The sequence below is a fragment of the Pogona vitticeps genome, chromosome 6 (assembly GCF_051106095.1).
Source record: "Pogona vitticeps strain Pit_001003342236 chromosome 6, PviZW2.1, whole genome shotgun sequence".
Lineage (NCBI taxonomy): Eukaryota > Metazoa > Chordata > Lepidosauria > Squamata > Agamidae > Pogona > Pogona vitticeps.
This window is the reverse complement of record NC_135788.1, coordinates 3075489-3094046: the sequence shown is the minus strand read 5'-3', so window position 1 is coordinate 3094046 and position 18558 is coordinate 3075489. Positions and strand designations below refer to the sequence as shown.

General features: G+C 46.9%; 2 protein-coding genes across 2 annotated transcripts in view; both read left to right on the top strand.

Moving 5' to 3' along the window:
• LOC144583756 (uncharacterized) overlaps window positions 1-18558 on the top strand; it is a 380160-nt gene that overhangs the window by 175502 nt on the left and 186100 nt on the right. The window lies entirely within an intron of this gene.
• LOC140708031 (cathelicidin-2) lies at window positions 787-4641 on the top strand. Its single transcript, XM_073002787.2, has 4 exons — window positions 787-1038; window positions 1866-1973; window positions 2838-2921; window positions 4345-4641. The coding sequence occupies exons 1-4, from the start codon at window positions 862-864 to the stop codon at window positions 4432-4434; spliced, it is 459 nt and encodes a 152-aa protein (XP_072858888.2). The 5' UTR covers window positions 787-861; the 3' UTR covers window positions 4435-4641.

Genomic DNA, 18558 nt, shown 5'->3' with positions numbered 1-18558 from the left:
CATGTTTACCCTTGAGAAAAGAAGACGAAGGGGAGATCATATGGTAGCAATTTTCAAAGACTTGAAAGGTCGTCCTACAGAGGAAGGGCAGGATCTGTTCTCTATCATCCCAGAGTGGAAGACATGTAATAATGGGCTTAAACTACAGGAAGCCAGATTTAGGATGAATATCAGGAAAAACCTCTTAACTGTTAGAGCAGTATGACAACGGAACCCATGACTTCAGTAGGTGGTGAGCGCTCCAATGCTGGAAACTTTCAAGAGAAAACTGGACCACCCTCTGTCCAATCTGCTTTGACTTGGGCTCCTGCCTTGAGCAGGGCAGGTTGGACTTGATGGCCTTGGATGACCCTTCCAACTCCATGAGTCTAGGGTTCTATGAGGCCACACAGGTGGAAGGGCGCAGAACCCCCTCCACCATGCATGGTCCCGGTGACCTCTCCTGGGAAGAGCGCTGGTCATCCCTACCCATGAAGATCTTGGTCCTTCCTGCTGCCCAGATATCAGGTCAGGAGCTGGGCTGAGAGAAGGTCAGCCTGCAAGCTCACCGGACGAAGGACTCCCTGGTCTTCCTGGCCCATTCCTGGGCTCTCCTTCTGCAGGGTGTCGCAAGGGAGATTTCAGCAGTTCCTCTTCCCACCTCCAACCGATGTCCTGATTTTCAGTTGGTACCCACCATGGGCACTTCCCGCAGGCGGGGGGGGGAGAGAAAGCCACCAGGGCACCCACAGCTCAGGGGACGTTAGCCCACCAGAGAGGAAGTCCCCGAAGAGGAGCCCTATAAGTAGAGCGGTCGCCCCACTGCCTGGACAGCCGACCTCTGCCAAAGTCTCTGGAAAAGAGAGAGAGAGAAAGAGAAGGATGCAGAGCTACTGGGCCCTCCTTGTGCTGTTCGCTGGGGCGGTGGTGGCGGCTCCCACCCCGCAGGCCCCCGCCAGCTACGAGCAGGTGGTGGCGGCCGCCGTGGACACCTACAACCAGCAGCAGAAGCCGGAGTACGCTTTCCGCCTGCTGGAAGCCGAGCCCCAGACGGATTGGGTGAGTGGCTGCCTGTCCTTGTCTGAGCTTGGGGTTTCTTTCTTTCTTTCTTTCTCTCTCTCTTTCAATTTCTTTCTTTCTTTCTTTCAGTTTTTCTCTCTCTCAATTTCTTCCTTTCTCTCTCTCTCTCTTTCTTTCTTTCTCTTTCAATTTCTTTCTTTCTCTTTCAATTTATTTCTCTCTCTTTCTTTCTCTCTTTCTTTGTCTCTCAATTTCTTTCTTTCTCTTTCAAATTCTTTCTTTCTCTTTGAATTTCTTTCTTTCTTTCAATTTCTTTCTTTCAGTTTCTCTCTTTCTCTCTCAATTTCTTTCTTTCACTCTTTCTTTCTCTTTCTTTCAATTTCTTTCTTTCTCTCTTTCATTCTTTCTCTTTGAATTTCTTTCTTTCTTTCTTTCTTTCTTTCTTTCTTTCTTTCTTTCTTTCTTTCTTTCTTTCTTTCTTTCTTTCTTTCTTTCTTTCTTTCTTTCTTTCTTTCTTTCTTTCTTTCTTTCTTTCTTTCTTTCTGTATCCTAGTAAAAAAAGAGCAGGCACCAAGCTGTTTTTAAAAAAAGGAAAAAAAAAAACAGACATGACTTACTTTGCCCAGAGGGGAACAGTGGAGAGCGAAAGATCATACTTTTCTTCTTGGTTCAAATTCCTTCCTTCCTTCCTTCCTTCCTTCCTTCCTTCCTTCCTTCCTTCCTTCCTTCCTTCCTTCCTTCCTTCCTTCCTTCCTTCCTTCCTTCCTTCCTTCTCTTTCCAGAACAGTCAGAACACAGATTTTTGATTCAAAGCCACCCCTGTCCAAGCACTCATTCATCTTCCCTTTTCTTTAATTCCTCCACAGCAAACATCTGGGGAGACCACACAGCCGCTGAAATTCTCGATCAAAGAGACTGTGTGCCGTTCCTCGGAGACCCCTAACATCTCCCAGTGTGACTACAAAGATGATGGGGTAAGAGTTTCTACCCTGCAGGAGTCGATAAGGCTGCCAACTTTTTTTCTTTTGCTGCTCCTGTGCATCATCCAGAGCTTAGAATCATTCCTGTTTCAGACTACCCCTCCCAGCGTCCCCCATCTGGATGGTGTTCCTCCAGACTGGCCCTACGACCCTTCCCGGCTCTTCACGCTTTGATGAAAGAAGGTGTGGGCCAAGTGTCACCGCTAAAGGGCTTATTTCTCTTGTGCCTGCAACTCTCCTGCACCCAGAGAGGAGGGGCATTTCGTGGCCTTCCAGATGTGCTCGGACAGCAGCTCCCAGCCTCCCTAGCCAAGTGAAGGATGATGCGAGTTGCAGTCCAGCCATATCTGGAGGGCCACAAAGGGCCCACCTCTGGATGACGGAGATCCTCAGACCAGCTGGGTTATTTTTTGTGGGAAGGAATGGGTTTTCTCAGGGACAGAGTATTTGCTGCAAGCTATCCCTGTTTTAAGGCAGAGGCTGAAATCCGGTGGTGTGTAGAAGTCAAAGGGCAGAACGTCCACTCACTTCTAACTGGCCATTAATGAGTCACCGGCACTCAGGGATCCCAGTGGAGACTCATTAATTGCCAGCAAAAAGCTAGCGAAGGGGACACCATTTGCCTCCTGCGTGCATGAAAAAAGCAAGAGGGTTTCCACCAGAAGATCTGAGAGCAGCTGGATTTGGAGTGGGAATTAAAAGCCACGAACGGTACACAAAACCTGCTCCTCGGATCTTGATAACCAATCAAGCAAACGGCCTGCAATACAGTCCAAAGGGGAGCACGATGGGAGTTGTAGTCCAGCCCTATTGGGAGGGCGGTTTCTTAAGGCGGCTCTTCTTCCTCTCTTCGGGCAGGTCGACCGGGACTGCTCGGGATTCTATTCCACTCAACAGAAACCGCCGACCATCATTGTCCAGTGTGAGGATGTGAACCAAGAGGTATTTCGCTCTTTTTCTGCCTTTTTTGGGTCATTTTGTTCCACCTCTTCTTTCTTCACTCCTGCCAGAAGCACCACGGGGTGATTTATAAATACAGCAAAGGCTTTTCTCTCCAGGACGGGCAATCAAAAGGGCCTTCGGGCCAGCCAGCCTCCGACCGTCCGTGTTCACAGAGAGACCCGTGGGGAAGGACGAGGAAAGGGAGAAGGGGAGGGTTAGGTTTCTGGCTGCAGGGCCGGAGGTTCGGAGTTTGAATCCTCCACTGGGCCTCCTGGACAGGGGCTGGACATGGTGACCCCTGGGGTCCCTTTCAGCTCTGCACATCTAAGATGATGATGATGGCGGCGGTGGCGAGAGTTTCCCCATAGGCTCTGGTATCTCTTTGTTCCCTTTGCAAGGCACGATTTATTGGGCCTCCCTTTGTCCGAGTGGTAGAGGTCAGTGCTAGGGCACGGTCCATTTCTTCTCCTTGGTCTGAGCAGCCCTCGGTAGTATTTCCGGATGTCAAGGGACCACGGAGTCTGCCCCTCCGTCATCCGCAGTACACGAGGCAAGCTCTTCCCACCTTCTACTCGTAAGCAAAGAAGGAGGCAGATCCAAGTTTGAATCTGGGGGAAAACAGGGCTACACTCTCCCCATTATAGCAGGGTGACTACTCTTAGTACCAAATCCAAGCGGAAAACAGCCAGAAATGCCCCTCCCGGTGGTCTAAAAATTCTTTTTTTGGGGGGGGGAACAAGGTGGAAAGTGTGTGCCTTGTTTTGAAGAAAAATAGCTATTCCAAAAGCACAATTTTCTTCTTTAAAAAGGGGGGAAATATGCAGCTAATTTAGTTGGCGAGAGCGAATTAATATAAAATCAAGGCCAGGTGACCTGAAGGTTCAATGGCTCCAAAATTCCCCTCTGGGCAGAATGTGGCCCATGGGCTACCTGGTTGCCCAGCCTGATAGAAAGAAAGGCACACGCCCGCACACAAGTGCCTTTACCTCTTCAAGCATGGAAAATCTGTTGCACTTCCACGTCTAGTTTGCAGTAGGACAGCCATGAGAGGTCAGGGGCGAGAACCCTAAACCCCTGTTGCTACTCCCTTTGCGAAGTTAAAAGGGAACCACACACCCACACCCTGGTAATGGGATCTGGAGTCTGGACTTGTCTTTTTCCTCCTCCCTCCGCAGCTCTTATTCCTCGTGTGACGTGTCTCAAAGGTTCTTGTCTATTTGGGGTGAGAGAGCCCCGGCTCTCCTCTTTTTAAGCCACTTGCTGGATAAAGGGTGGGGAAGGGGTGGCTCAGGGACCAACAGGGGAGGCTGAACTTCCCGGATTCAAGAGGGCCGCGGTTGGGAGCTGCCTACGGAGTGGGGACAGGAACGCTATAAACATACAGGCGAGCTCATTGCCTTGTTTTCTCCTGCTCTTGATCTAGCTGCAGCGCATCACCCGGGGCCGCTGGTCAATGTGGAGGGATAAAATAATAGATGCACTTATACAATACGGCCTGAAACGAATTGGATAGAGCATGCGAGGTGGAAAGGACATCGAAATCATCACCGCTGTGCCATGATCGCGGCTATGGCCCCCCCTCCGAGATCCCACGAAGCACCCATTTGGAAGTTCTGCGCCTGTCTCTTCCCCCCCCCCAACTCCCGCATCTCTCGTCCCTGCCTTGTCCGGCTGTGTGGCAGGAGCGCCTCCCGCATATAATAAAACATCCTTTCCCACATCTTTTGGAGTGCTCTTTTTTTTTTTTTTGGTCAAGGAATGGCTGCCACTGATGCTGTGACGGGACGTGGGCCCATCTGGTCAGCCAACCCAAAGCCCCCCCCCTTCCTAGGCACACAAAATCAAGAGGGTGGGGAAGGCAGCCTCTCAAAATAAACCCAGTTTTAGTGGAAAGGAAAGCTCTGCACTCAGCCTAAAGCCAATGGCCACGATCCTGCTGGTTTTGGGGGGGCAAGGGGGGGCTGGCTATGCCTCCAGATGCCTCCCGGAGAAGGTCCCGGGAAAGGTCTCGGTCATGCAAAAGGAGAGATTCGACTAAGCCACGGCAAGGCACACAGAGGTTGTGGGAACACCATTAGGATTCTGGCCAACTTGGGTAAGTGTACTTATTTGGCAGGGTGGTGGGGTGGCCATCCTTCCGACGAGGGTGATCTCTTCTTCTTAGAAGCTTTTCAGGCTGAAAGCCAGGCCAATCTTATATACAGGCTTTGCATGCAGGAAGCCCACAAGAGCTTCTGAAAAGACTGTGCCGGATGAGACCCGAGACCCCTCTAGTCCATCCTTCTGCTCCCATAACGACCGGCCAGATGCCTCTGAGGAGAGACCCATGAGGAGGGAAGGAAGGGACGTTCCCCTAAGCGGTGCGGGCCATTAAATCACAGAATCATGGGGTTGGAAGGGTCCTATAAGGCCGTTGAGTCCGACCCCCCTGCTCGGTGAAGGCACCAAAATCGAAGCAGGTCTGACAGACAATAAGAAGAAGAATAACCTTTGAAGGGCAGAGCTGGAAGGGACCCCATCCCCCCCTCTGCTGGGGACCCACGGCCCTCCCCAGCTCAATGTGCAACTGGAATTACAGCAAAAATAACGGGTCTGCAGCCGCTTGGAGTGCAGCCCTGGCCATCTCCGTAATTGCACTGAGAGAGCGGAGCGTACGTCTGACCCTCTTCCTTCGGAAGCCCAGCAAAGGTTCACCAAGAGGGGGAAAACTCTTATCTTGCTTCCCAGATAGCTTTTTCGACACCCGTGTGGTTTTTACTACTTGGGATGGGGTGTTCCTTCCAGCATCAGTGGTGGTGCAATTTGGAAGAAATCTTTATTGTGTAGACATTCATCATCAATCCGTACACATTCTCTAGAAGATTCTGAATGCCAGTAAAGAAGTTTTCATAATCAGTCATGTAATGATCACATCAATCAAACCCTGTCCAGCCATCTCGTCCTCCATCGTCCCCTTCTCCTCCTGCCTTCACTCTTTCCCAACATCAGGGTCTTTTCCAGGGAGTCTTCTCTTCTCATGAGATGGCCAAAGTATTGGAGCCTCAGCTTCAGGATCTGACCTTCCAGTGAACACTCAGGGTTGATTTCATTCAGAATGGATAGGTTTGTTCTCCTTGCAGTCCAGGGGACTCTCAAGAGTCTCTCAAGAGTCTCCTCCAGCACCACAATCCAAAAGCATCAATTCTTTGGCGGTCAGCCTTCTTCATGGTCCAGCTCTCACTTCTGTACATCACTACTGGGAAAAACATAGCTTTGACTATGCAGACCTTTGTCGGCAAGGTGATGCCTCTGCTTTTTAAGATGCTGTCGAGGTTTGTCATTGCTTTCCTCCCAAGAAGCAGGCGTCTTTTAATTTCGTGGCTACTGTTACCATCTGCAGTGATCATGGAGCCCAAGAAAGTAAAATCTGTCACTGCCTCCATATCTTCCCCTTCTATTTGCCAGGAGGTGATGGGACCAGTGGCCATGATCTTTGTCTTTTTGATGTTGAGCTTCAGACCGTTTTTTGCACTCTCTTCTTTCACCTTCATTACAAGTTTCTTTAATTCCTCCTCACTTTCTGCCATCAGAGCGGTATCATCTGCATATCGGAGGTTGTTGATATTTCTTCTGGCAATCTTAATTCCAGCTTGGGACTCATCCAGTCCTACCTTACACATGATGCATTCTACATAGTACATACAGTTGTCTTTAGTTTGAATGCAGTTTTCCTTATGTAAGTCTGGAATCTTAGCATGGCCTAGAAATGAGAGAGATGAAAGGTAAGACAGGGCAGTCACCGGACGAGTTAAGAAGCCAAGCTTGTGAATCGTGATCATTGTCATGGTGAAGCCCATCACTGGGAGGAAATAAGTACACCCAGATTTTGGAAATGTTACTTCTTCGGACTATAAACTGTCTTTAAAAAAGAAAGTAGTGTTTCTCAACTTGGAATCTACCACAGAGGTAACAGTAAAACTGAGTTTCAGACAGCTGGCTGATAGGCGATACAGCTGCTTAATTTTTTGCACCCAATGACCTTTCTGGAGGAGAAAAAAAATGGTTATGCAAGCTTGTAGTTCATTTCCGGCTGATGTGACCAGCAGATGGATCCAAAATAGCTTGGAGGATTAAGCTAGACCTATTGTGTAGGGCGTGGGACCTTTTGATTAAGTGTTGCCATTAATCAATTTTACAGTAATAAGTCATTATGGGGAGAGACCAGTGAAGTCATTTTGGCATCTGATCTGATTCTCATCTGCTCCTGAATTAAGATTTACATCTTTTTGGCATCTTAAGTTTCTACCTACTCCATTAAAATACACAGAGAGGGGAGGAGGGAGAGAGAGGAATTTGAAATCTGAACTTTGTAATAGTGTGTTTATATTCTCCCTTGAATTAGGTAGTGTTTCTGAGCTGGAGATGCTAGCGAGACCAACCTTGTTGAATCCATGAGACTTCTGAAGTCAGACCTTAAGTAAGTCCCAGTGGTTCTGTGGGTCTACTTGAGTTGGAACGGACAACCAGACTTTGTCCAAAATCTCAAGAATTTGGTACAAAGAAAGTTTTGCTAATAAGGGGGAAAGGAAAATATAGGCAACCTTGTCGGTCCCTGTAGAGCTGTTGAATGTCCGTGTGAGTGTCCCCCTGGGTGGGGTGGCATGCCAGCAATGGACTCCACCTCTCATTCATGTGCATTCATTAGAATAGTCAAAGAGACCCCATCCAGCACTTTGTTACATATCTGTAGGCTCTCACCACAGATACATAATGGGAAGGGTGTGGACTTCAACCACTTCCAACACGTATTCATTATCCTTGTGTTAAACTACTGAAAATGGATGGCATTTCCCTTGAAAGCATTTTGGTTTTGATTTTCTTCCAGATGGGGCTTGGTCTTCAGTCTGTAACCAAGTAAATATCAACAATGGTTTAGGCTCATTGCAGCCAAGATCTGGACAGGGAAGTCTTCCACTGGAAGTAACATGTCCACCCTTTCAGGAACTCATTGCAGAAGGAAATATCTCTCACCTCGAGAGTTTGCAGTTTTGTGATGTTTATGGGGCATTTTTGGAGCAGTGGAGGAGACCATGCACTTGTTGCAAATGGGTGAAGGTTGCAATTTAAAAATGTGCACCATTCAACTTTGTACGATCGGGAGAACAACCATACAAGCATTTGTCAGTGGGGGAAATGCATGAATGGAAGAAATATGAACATAAAAGCATCTATAGGATAAAATCCAGACATAAATGAGCAGTCAGAACTGTGTTAGTTACACCCACCAGCATAACTGTTGTAGATTTCGGTAAATAGTTGTAAGCCAAGTAATGAACTAGAGTATGCATTTGCTGTTGCGTGCCAAGTCATATGACTAGATGTGCAAGAGCAGATGCCTAAATGAATTTCTTAACTTGCAGTCATCGGCCAATGAGATTTACACCTTTCGTGTTAACAGGGGTCACCGTCATGCGGAAAAACAGATACAAACTCCAGTTATGAGAAGCAAAAGCAAAATCCTGCAAACTGAGATGAAACAAGAGGAGAGAAGAGAATGCAGAATGGATTTGGGGCGAAATGCAATCAAATCAAAAGCGAGAGATTACTAGACTTATGGGTAGGTTTGCCATTCTGGCGACAAGTTTGCCTATTAAACGTTTGCCAGGAACTTACAAGGCAGGTAACGATTAGAGATGAGCGCAAACTGGAAACCCAGTTTGTGATGGTTCGTAGTTTGTGGCTTACCCACGAACTGCAAATTATCACGGACCCTCCAAAACCAGAAATGGTTCACATTTCCACCAAGAGGAACACAGTTTGGCACGTTGTTTCGATGGAACTACGAACCAGCCCAGTTTGGGGGTTTTTTGGTTCATGATTTGAACCAAACATACCCACCTCCAGTAAAGATAAAAGCTGATGGAAATGGAACCAGTATGGGCCAGTGAGAAACAAGGTGAAACTCATCCTCGACAAAATTCATAAGAGGAAAAAGAAGGGTTAAAATGGACCCTTCCATCTCCATTAACAAGCTAATGTTATGAGGGAACAAAAGAATCAACACATCATACATACATACATAGAGATATCTTTGCATGGAGCCAACAGGGAATGGAAGGAGAAGGCTGATCAGGCTTGAACACTACTTCACCCACGCAGGCCAACCTTTCTGTTCCTCCACCTGCAAGGGTTTCCAAGTCTACAAGGGATTAGCTGATGTGGCCAGCCTTCTTCAGGACTCAAAGCAGAGGAGTACATCTTGTGGTAAAAAAGCATGATGAGGTATTGTTTCCCCTCTATTTGGCACTGGTTAGGTCCCATCAAGAGTCCAGTGTCCAGTTCTGGGCACCACACTTTAAGAAGGATGCTAAGAAACAGGAGCAAGTTCAGAGGAGGGCGACAAGGAGGCTGAGGAGGCTGGAAACCAAATCCTGGCAGGAAAGATTGAAAGAACTGGGCAAGTTTAAAGGTAAAGGTTCCCCCTGACAATTTGTCCCGTCATCTCCGACTCTAGGCAGTGGTGATCATCTCCGTTTCCAACCCACAGAGCTAGCGTTTGTCTGCAGCCAATCCTCCGTGGTCATGTGCCCGGTGTGACTAGACACGGAATGCCATTTACCTTCCCATCAAGGTGGTACCTATTTATCTACTTGCATTTTAGCGTTTTGCATGCTTTCAAACCGCTAGGTTGGCAGGAGCTGCGACAAGCGACGGGGGCTCACTCCGTTGTGTGGATTCGATCTTACGACTGCAGGTCTTCTGACCTTGCAGCACAGAGGCTTCTGCGGTTTAACCTTGGGAAAAGAAGTCTGGGGGGGAGACAGGATAGCACTTGTCAAAGACTTGAAAGGGAGTCTGAACAGAAGAGGGGCAGGATCTGCTCTTGATCAACCCAGAGTGCAGGGCATGTAATAATGGGCTCAAGCGACAAGAAGCCAGATCTTGGTTGAGTATCAGGAAAAACTTCTTAACTGTTAGAGCAGTACGACAATGGAACCAATGAGTTCAAAGGGAGGTGGTGAGTGCTCCAACATTAGAGATATTCAAGAGAAAATTAGACCACCCTCTGTCAAATCTGCTTTGGTTTGGATTCCTGCCTTGAGCAAGGGATTGGACTCGCTGGCCTTATAAGCCATTCCAACTCCATTATTCTATGATTCGGTGAGATTTTTTCCACTTGTCTGAAGACCCTTAGAAGAGTAGCAGTGCTCGGAGAGTTCAGCCCTTAGACTGGCAACCCATTAGAACTTTCCATCTGTCCACATCCATCACCATTCAAGATGGGCAGATGAAACGTTCCCTTTGCCATGACCGGCCTTGAAACATTTTCACAAGCCTGTCAATAAATAAAGATAGCAATGCGCGCACACACACATACAAGTGTTACATTCCAAAGCAGCTGTTTCCCATTTCTTCTTGCACAACCAGCCCAAAAAAACGAAAATGTTGTTGATGAGGAAGCCCAGGGAGTTGCCCTTTCAATGCAACGCCCCTCCATCTCCTGCAAGCCTTTAATCAACGCACATCTGGATTGCATTGCCAGCCACCAGGGAGCGAGCCGAGGCAGTGACAGGACAACCCGCCTGCATTAGCAACGGATCCAATTATTGGCACTTGTTTCGATTCATTATTGAACGGGGGAAGGAAGCTTGGTGGAAAACAGACGAGGTCCCGCTGTCGAAGCCTGTCCATGGAGGTGGCATGTGGTAGCCATTAGCAGTACCTGGAGGCAGGGAGGGGAAGAAGCAGCTTAGCTGAAGCAAATGGTGGACAGGGAAAAGGCACCTTTTGAGCCTTGGCACTTTTGCTGGCATCAGAACTTTAGTCTGTTGGTCACAGGGACCTTGGCAAGCCTTTGGTTCCAAGTCATTGGTCCCAAGTCCCAAGTCCCAAGTCCCTATTAAAAAAAGGGAGGGGCAGGTGGGGTCTGCGTTGTGAGCTGAATCCAACCCAACCCACCCAAGTTGAGTTCAAGTCAAGTGACCAGTTCAACCTAAGTTTGGCATAACAGCAAGTCCCATCACTTAGGTCCCCCCCTCCCTGGTTGATCATGAAGTCAGGACATTCCCCAAGCATCAAGACCACCCCCAGGCATTGGAGTTCTTAACCCTTGGAGCAGTTCCTTTGGGAGGGGGGAATCAATTCCCAACCTTGGGTCTCCAGATGTTCTCAGACTACAACTCCCAGAAATCCTGGCCGGCACAGCGAAGTCATGAAGGCTTCCGGGAGTTTTACCCAAGGGTTACCCAAGTGTGGGAACCATGGCACCAGACCCAAAGAGGGTCAGTGGTGAGATATGATGGGTATTGTAGTATGAAATAACTTCAGGGCTAAAAGTTCCCCTGTGCCTGAGGCAAGGAGCGCTGGGTTCTCCCTTACTGGGAGCCTTCAGTCAGAGGCTGGACAGCCGAAGGATGAGGATCCTCAAGTTTCAGATTGGGTGGACCAAAAGGCTCTAGTCAATGGCCTTCTGGATCTTTGTACATCTTTAATCCCAATAGTTCTTTTAGATCCGGCTTCTTATATGGCGGTCCATTGCGTCAATTTCCTAGGAGTATCTTAGATCAGGCTAGGCCTAAGGGGCTCCTTTTTTCACTGTGTGACTTTATTGTTCATAAGCCACCACTAAAGGGAATGGCGATTTCCCTGCTCTATAACTATTACATCATCCTTTTTATGCCCCTACCCTCTCAAAACGGTCCTTTTGTTTTTTAATCCCTACACCCAGAAAGATCTGCTTATGAAAATTGGTAGCGCAGGCAACATTCAGAAGCAAACATGACATTCTCTCAGCTGAAAAGGGAAGTCTTTCATTACTGCTTCTTTAAACAAGGAAGCAATTAATTCCCAATTGTTGAAGGCAAATCCCTTATTAAACAAGATGTCTGGAGAGTTTTGCTTCCTGAAATGCCATCTTCCCTCAGCCTTCAACGTCAGATTTCCTTAAATGTTGGATCTCTTCTTTAACAGAGGCATACTTAGCCCCTTTCTGTTTTTTGTGAGCATCCTGTGAACAACACACTCCTGCCATTGCTGTGAAATTGTCCTAGCATAGTTTGAATATTTAAGGAAATTTAAAGTTAATAGATAGCTAAATCCATCATGCCAAAGTATTGAATGCTTCAGATTTAGGATCTGGAAGGACAGATCCTGAAGTGGAGGCTCCAATCCTTTGGCCATCTCATGAGAAGAGAAGACTCCTTGGAAAAAACCTTGAAGTTGGGAAAGTGTGAAGGCAAGAGGAGGAGAAGGGGACAACAGAGGATGAGATGGTTGGACAGGGGCATTGGAGCAATCAACATGAATTTGATCCAACTCTGAGAGGTGGTGGAAGACAGGAGGGCCTGGCGTGCTCTGGTCCATGGGGTCACGAGGAGTCTGACACAGTGAGAGCTGGACCATAAAGAAGGCTGACTGCTGAAGAATTGATGCTTTTGAATTGTGGTGGTGGAGGAGACTCTTGAGAGTCCCCTGGACTGCAAGGAGCACAAACCTATCCGTTCTGAAGGAAATCAACCCCGAGTGCTCACTGGAAGGACAGATCCTGGAGCTGAGGCTCCAATACTTTGGCCATCTCATGAGAAGAGAAGACTCCCTGGAAAAGACCCTGATGTTAGGAAAGTGTGAAGGCAAGAGGAGAAGGGGATGATAGCGGACGAGATGGTTGGACAGGGTCATCGGAACAACCAACATGAATTTGGCCCAACTCCGGGAGGCGGTGGAAGACAGGAGGGCCTTGCCTTTCATAGGAGAGAACTGCAAACCGAAGCTGACTTTCCAGCATGTTTTTTCTACCCTCGTTCCTACAAGACATTCTCAGTATTAGGGGTATTTTGTGTGTGGATGTGTGTGCATTGCATTGATTTGCACAGCTCACACATCATCCAGGTCTGAGAAAACCCTTTCTTTGGGATTTCTTTGATCAAGTCTCCTCTGAAGGTTACCACATGTTCCCCACAGTAACAATGAAGCAGCCTATTACTATTGCCCAGGACTCCAGAAAGCTGACATTTCAGATTCCAGACGTCTGTATAAATTTATGAATTGGCAAGCTTGCTTATCAAGCCAGATGCATCCTATTATTGTTATTATTGCTTTCTCCTTTTGTGAAAACATTTTTCTAACCTGTTAAGCTCCCTGAGATTGATCGGGTTTCACATGGTTTCCACCACCCCGTTGCCTAGCTCGCGGCTAAACGTGGCTTTAGCTTAATCAAGAACGTATTCATGGAAGCTTGAGCATGTAATGTAGACCACGACATCTAAAAACAGTGAAGAAGGATGGAGAAACCATCATCACCTTCCTCAGATGGTAAGGATTTGTAGAATTGTATGTCCAGATAAAGAGAAGGTTCATCCGAGCCTCCGGTCTTGATCAACTTCAGTGGAAGGGAAATGCCCTAAAATGCTCCCATTCATCAGGATGGTAGAACAATATGGGGAGAATTCCAATAATCAGTTCTGACTTCAGCAGATCCACTGAATCAGTAAGACTGACATACGTGTTGAATCGCCAAAGTTCCATTGGCCAAAATCCTGTCGCATAGCTACTCCTGTGAAAGAAGAATGATGTAATTCACAGTGATACACTGCTGATAGTTAATAGCCAAAATCCTCTCATCTTGTTACGTCAGTGCAGCGCAAACAGCATCACTTTTGCAACTAATGGTGGCTACAGTAATTTCTCAACTTAAGCCCGTTTGAGGCAAAAGTGATGCCGTTAATACACTACACTAATTGTACTGTATCTCTCAAATATATTTCCCTCCCTAACAGATCCACCTTAAAAGCTTCAAGATAATCAGAGAGCATTAACTCATACTGTGTTGTTCTTGAGGTCATCTATTGCCTGGGCTAATTCACCCCTATTGTGGCTGCATACAAAACCTCCTATAAAGGAACTGAATATCGTGCACCAAGCTACCTGTGCAATGAGGTATCAAGATGTGGACTTGTTCATGAAGGGCCATTTGCTGCTATGACACTCTGCACAAGATCTCAAAGTTGCCAGCCTGGAGAAGAAAAATGACAGAACAGGAACCCAGAGAGAAACAGCTGAGATAAAATGTATACTTATGTTTAGAACCCATCTCAAAGGGGTCAATATAAGCCAAGGATTCTTAGGCCACTATCAAATGTTGCAGCTGTTGTAATTCCTGCCTGTATTTCCTTACTAACCACCCACTGTAACTTCACAAGCCTCATCAGAAATTATGATACTCATTGCCATCTTCTTCTCCTTTGTTATCTCTAGCCTCGGATAGATTAAGCCACCAATCCATGTTGTTGTTCACTGAAAGGTAGCAGTTAGTCTTTAAGATGCCACAATGTTTTGTCTTTTTTTTAAAAAAAATCTTTGTTTTTGCCGAACGTGCTGCTATGAGCGACACCATTTCTGTTCTGCCAGTATAGCTGCACAACAGGATTTGGGCCATGGATTCTGTGAGAGGGCTTAACCCATGAAATTATCTCATACCCATCTCTTTTTCCAGGCAGCCTGGAATGGCTAGCATGGGTATGGCTCTCAGATGTTCCCCCACCCAGGCGTCTAAGAAGGCCAAATCTGCTGTGGGTCAACAGCCAAACAGTCTGGCTTGCCTTCAGAGTTCAGAAGACCGCTCCCTGGGTCCATCCGGGCAGTAGAACATGAGAACCCTTTTCTACTCAAAGCAAAGAGACTTCTGTATAGGTCAAAGAGTTCATTCCCGCCTTTCCACCGTGGCCCAATTCCCTGACTGCCGAGCCACGTGATGGGAAATTCCGGCTCACCTTCAAGTTGCAAGGGTTGCTTAAGTGTCTCTGAATGTGTTTATGATGGGAGGTTACATGTGAAATCGATTTATGAGCCCTGGCAGGGTCCAGAGAATGTTTGTTACATGATTAATGCAGTTAACAGCTCTGGGTCGACAACAAACTCCAAATATTGTGTTCTGGCATGCCAAGACAAATGTGTGGCTCAGGCTCATCCTACAGAACAGTAGCCACTGTTGTACTACTGGATTTCGGCATCTTCCAAGTGTCACTGTGGGATTGCAGGCGGGCATCCTGGGAGAGATGAAGTGGGAATAGAATAGCAACTGTACTCTACTTCCCCCCCCCCCAGGAAAAGTTTTATGGAGTTGATATGGACTGGGTTTTTTGGGTTGCCCTCCCAAACTTGATTGACAAGGTTTTCTGATTTTTGGGGCCATTCATATTCCTTGTGAAATCACAGCAAACGCAGATTCCCATAAGCACACAAGGAGAGGAGGGGTGCAATGTAAACTAGACTCCTCGTGGTGCACCCTGGGGCAACACAACTTGTCACAGCTAAATAGTCTACACATTTTGGCTGAGAGACTTCACAAGGATTTCCCAGTAAGAAGAATCAGCAGAAATACGGAAATTAAAAAACAACGGTTCTTTTCAGAAGCAATAATGCTGTATTTTGTTATGCCATACCAAACCAACCAACCAAGCAACCAAGCAACCAAGCAACCAAGCAACCAAGCAAGCAAGCAAGCAAGCAAGCAACCAACCAACCAACCAACCAACCAACCAACCAACCAACCAACCAACCAACCAACCAACCAACCAACCAACCAACCAACCAACCAACCAACCAACCAACGAGGAGAGGAGGGCTTGAGCAGGCTCAAGGCCCATTAGACCCACTACCCTGCTGCCCATATGGTTCAGTTAATGGCCAACGAGATGCCTCCAGGAAGCACAGAGAATCCTTCGCAGTTTGTGAACCACAACAAACCATCAACCAACATGAACCAATTTTTGGGGTGTGTGTGTGTGTGTTCGTGCCCATCTCTATCAAAAACAGCAAATGTGTACTGTTGTTGTTCAATCATTGTCATCCCAAACAATTATGAAGTAGCATACGGTGTCAGGATGTGGAGGCCCTTAGTGACCTTAAAGAGCAATGGCCCATGTTCTTCATCCTGAGTCATGGCCCAACATAATGGCATTGCGCTGGCTCTTCAGCGAAGCCCCTTTGAAACCCTCTGCTTGCCTGGAGCAAAAAGAGTCAGGGGATGAGAAGCATGATCACATCCTCCTCCCCAGACAATCATGGAGGAAATGTCTCTCTCCCCTCCTGCTCTCTGTCCAGCCTTCAATGGTGGAACACAGCCTTCGTCTTGGCAATAATGAGGAAGCAGAACATGACACTGCAGGTGCCAGCTTTTATCTCTCTTTCTTCTTAATGCTAGTTTCATTACCTAGATCACACCAACTAAGCTCATTTTTTTTGGTGGAGTTGTATGGGCTTCGTAGTATATGTATGGCCATGAAGAGACTTGGCCTTATCCAGTCCAAGGACTCCCAACCTTGGGCCCCCAGACTTGAATTACAACTTCCAGAAGCCCTAGATGGCACCAGCAATGAACACAACTCCTGGCAGTTGTCCTCAAAAAACCTCTGAGACCTCACAGGGACACACGGTTGATCCAGAAAGAACCCAACTCCCCATTCACACCTGGAAGCAAGAGCGAGTGTCCTTAACATCACTATCTAGGTCAACACCCTGCCAGGGGACACAGAACATGAAACACTGCCTTTTAAGACAAATGTTGAAGAAATCTGGAAACTGAGCAACAGGACAATGATGCTTCCAGGATCCAGAGCATCGTTCCACCGCTGCTCAGTTGCAGACGACATTATAAGGCTGTGATAGTTATTCTTTCAAAAAATAAGTTTCCTAAACTCTCCTCAATTTTCTGCTTCTCTCCTTTGCTACTTCCTCCTTCCTCCTCATCTTCTCCCTCCCTCCCTTCCTCAAGAGGCTTGAGAAAACCACCTAAAGCAATTGAGTGTGAACCATTAAGAACCAAGTCGGATGAAGAATCACCTACCTGTAGCAAGAATAGTCATGCTTTGAGTGAAATGATCAATCATCGCTTGCTTTTTTTTAAATTTATTTTTTATTATTATTTTACTTCTGTATTTTGAAAGGCTGGGTGGAGATATGGATAAAAAGAGCTGTTGGTGTTTTAGACCACTGGTTCTTAACCTTGGGTTACTCAGGAGTTTTGGACTGCAACTCCCAGAAGCCTTCAACACCAACTGTCCTGACTGGGGTTTCTGGGAGTTGCAGTTCAAAAGCATCTGAGTAGCAAAGGTTAAGAACCACTGTTTTAGACCACTGGTTCTTAACCTTTGTTACTCAGGTGTTTTTGGACTGCAACTCCCAGAAGCTTTCACCATCAGCTCTGCTGGCTGAGGTTTCTGGGAGTTGCAGTTCAAAAACTCCTGAGTAACAAAGGTTAAGAACCACTGTTTTAGATCCATGACCTCTGCACTATAGGTACAAGCCAAATAAATATCTGTCACAGTTGAAAATGCCCCCAGGAGGGTTTTCATCTCTTGCTTGAGCTTTTCAGTTTACAGATTCTAACAAAATCTGCCTACATTCATCAAAGCGTGAAAGCCCAAGATTTGGCTAGAAGCCGGCAATTTGATCATATGTATGACCGGGCATACAATACATGTTTTGGTTTGGTTTATTGCCACATGCTAAACAGTTAAATTACTGTCTTTTCATGCATATAATGTGCACATTATATGGTGGGGTTTTTTTTTCAACCTGTGGGGCCTGCTGCACACTATATTTGTAGGCGGGCACCATCATCTTTTCTGTCCTTAGGGCCCCTAAAGGTCTTAATCTGGTTCTGCTCCTAACCAGAACCTTGAGCAGGACTCTGACCTTCCATGAGTAAATGAAACCCCACCAGAAAAGCTCTTCAAGGTAAGTAAGAATTGATGTAGGTGTTGTCCTTATGTGCTCTCCAGTTCGTAAGAACTGAGCTGGACAACCGAGGACAAAGAGTTTCGGAGATCGCTCATTCATGGGGTCACCGTAAACAGCCCAAAACAACAACAACAACAACAACAACAACAACAACAACAACAACAACAACAACAACAACAACAAAGTTCTCTCTGTATGTGGTATCCCTAGGAAACACCACTTTTGCAGTACAGGTTGTTTTTCACAGGCTAGCCTGGTTGCTCCTGGAAAGAAGGATACGACCAAGTCCTGGAGTCAGAGAAGAGAAAACTGCAAGAAGGTTGGGGTGGCCTGACAGCTTTCAGGAGCTCGTAAAAATGACAGGCAGGCTTAGCCGAGAAGGAGGGAGGTCATGGAGATGAAAGGAGCATCTGTCTATCTGGGACGAGCATCCCAGGAGGCTTTGAAGGAGACGGCCCTTTGAGGTTGACCTCAAGCTGGATTTGTTCTTCCTGCTGGAAACAACATCGTCAGATGTTCCGAGAGAGCTCGGCTCCTTCATAGGTGTGCTTCTTCTAGTAAATGACGCGAGGGCAGCCACAAGGAGCTCCTTTACTAGACCCAGGATCAGACCCTGTAAACTATGGCAACAATTGTTTGCTTTTTGTTTTTAATTAGAAGAAGTCACCAAGTTCTCTTGTTTGCCTCAAAGAGGAAAAACAGCCACCGAAGGAAATGCATGAGTCAGAATGTCAGAAAGAATAATAATAATAATGAGTCTAGTTCCTTTTGAAGTTGAACATAGGGTGTCCATCTGTCCTTCCTTCCTTCCTTCCTTCCTTCCTTCCTTCCTTCCTTCCTTCCTTCCTTCCTTCCTTCCTTCCTTCCTTCCTTCCTTCCTTCCTTCCTTCCGTCCGTCCGTCCGTCCGTCCTTCCGTCC

Excerpts from the sequence above, each read along its gene's own strand:
- LOC140708031 (XM_073002787.2), top strand. The coding sequence starts at position 862 with ATGCAGAGCTACTGGGCCCTCCTTGTGCTGTTCGCTGGGGCGGTGGTG. Across the intron at positions 1,039-1,865 it reads CCGAGCCCCAGACGGATTGG|CAAACATCTGGGGAGACCAC; the intron begins GTGAGTGGCTGC and ends ATTCCTCCACAG. Across the intron at positions 1,974-2,837 it reads GTGACTACAAAGATGATGGG|GTCGACCGGGACTGCTCGGG; the intron begins GTAAGAGTTTCT and ends CTCTTCGGGCAG.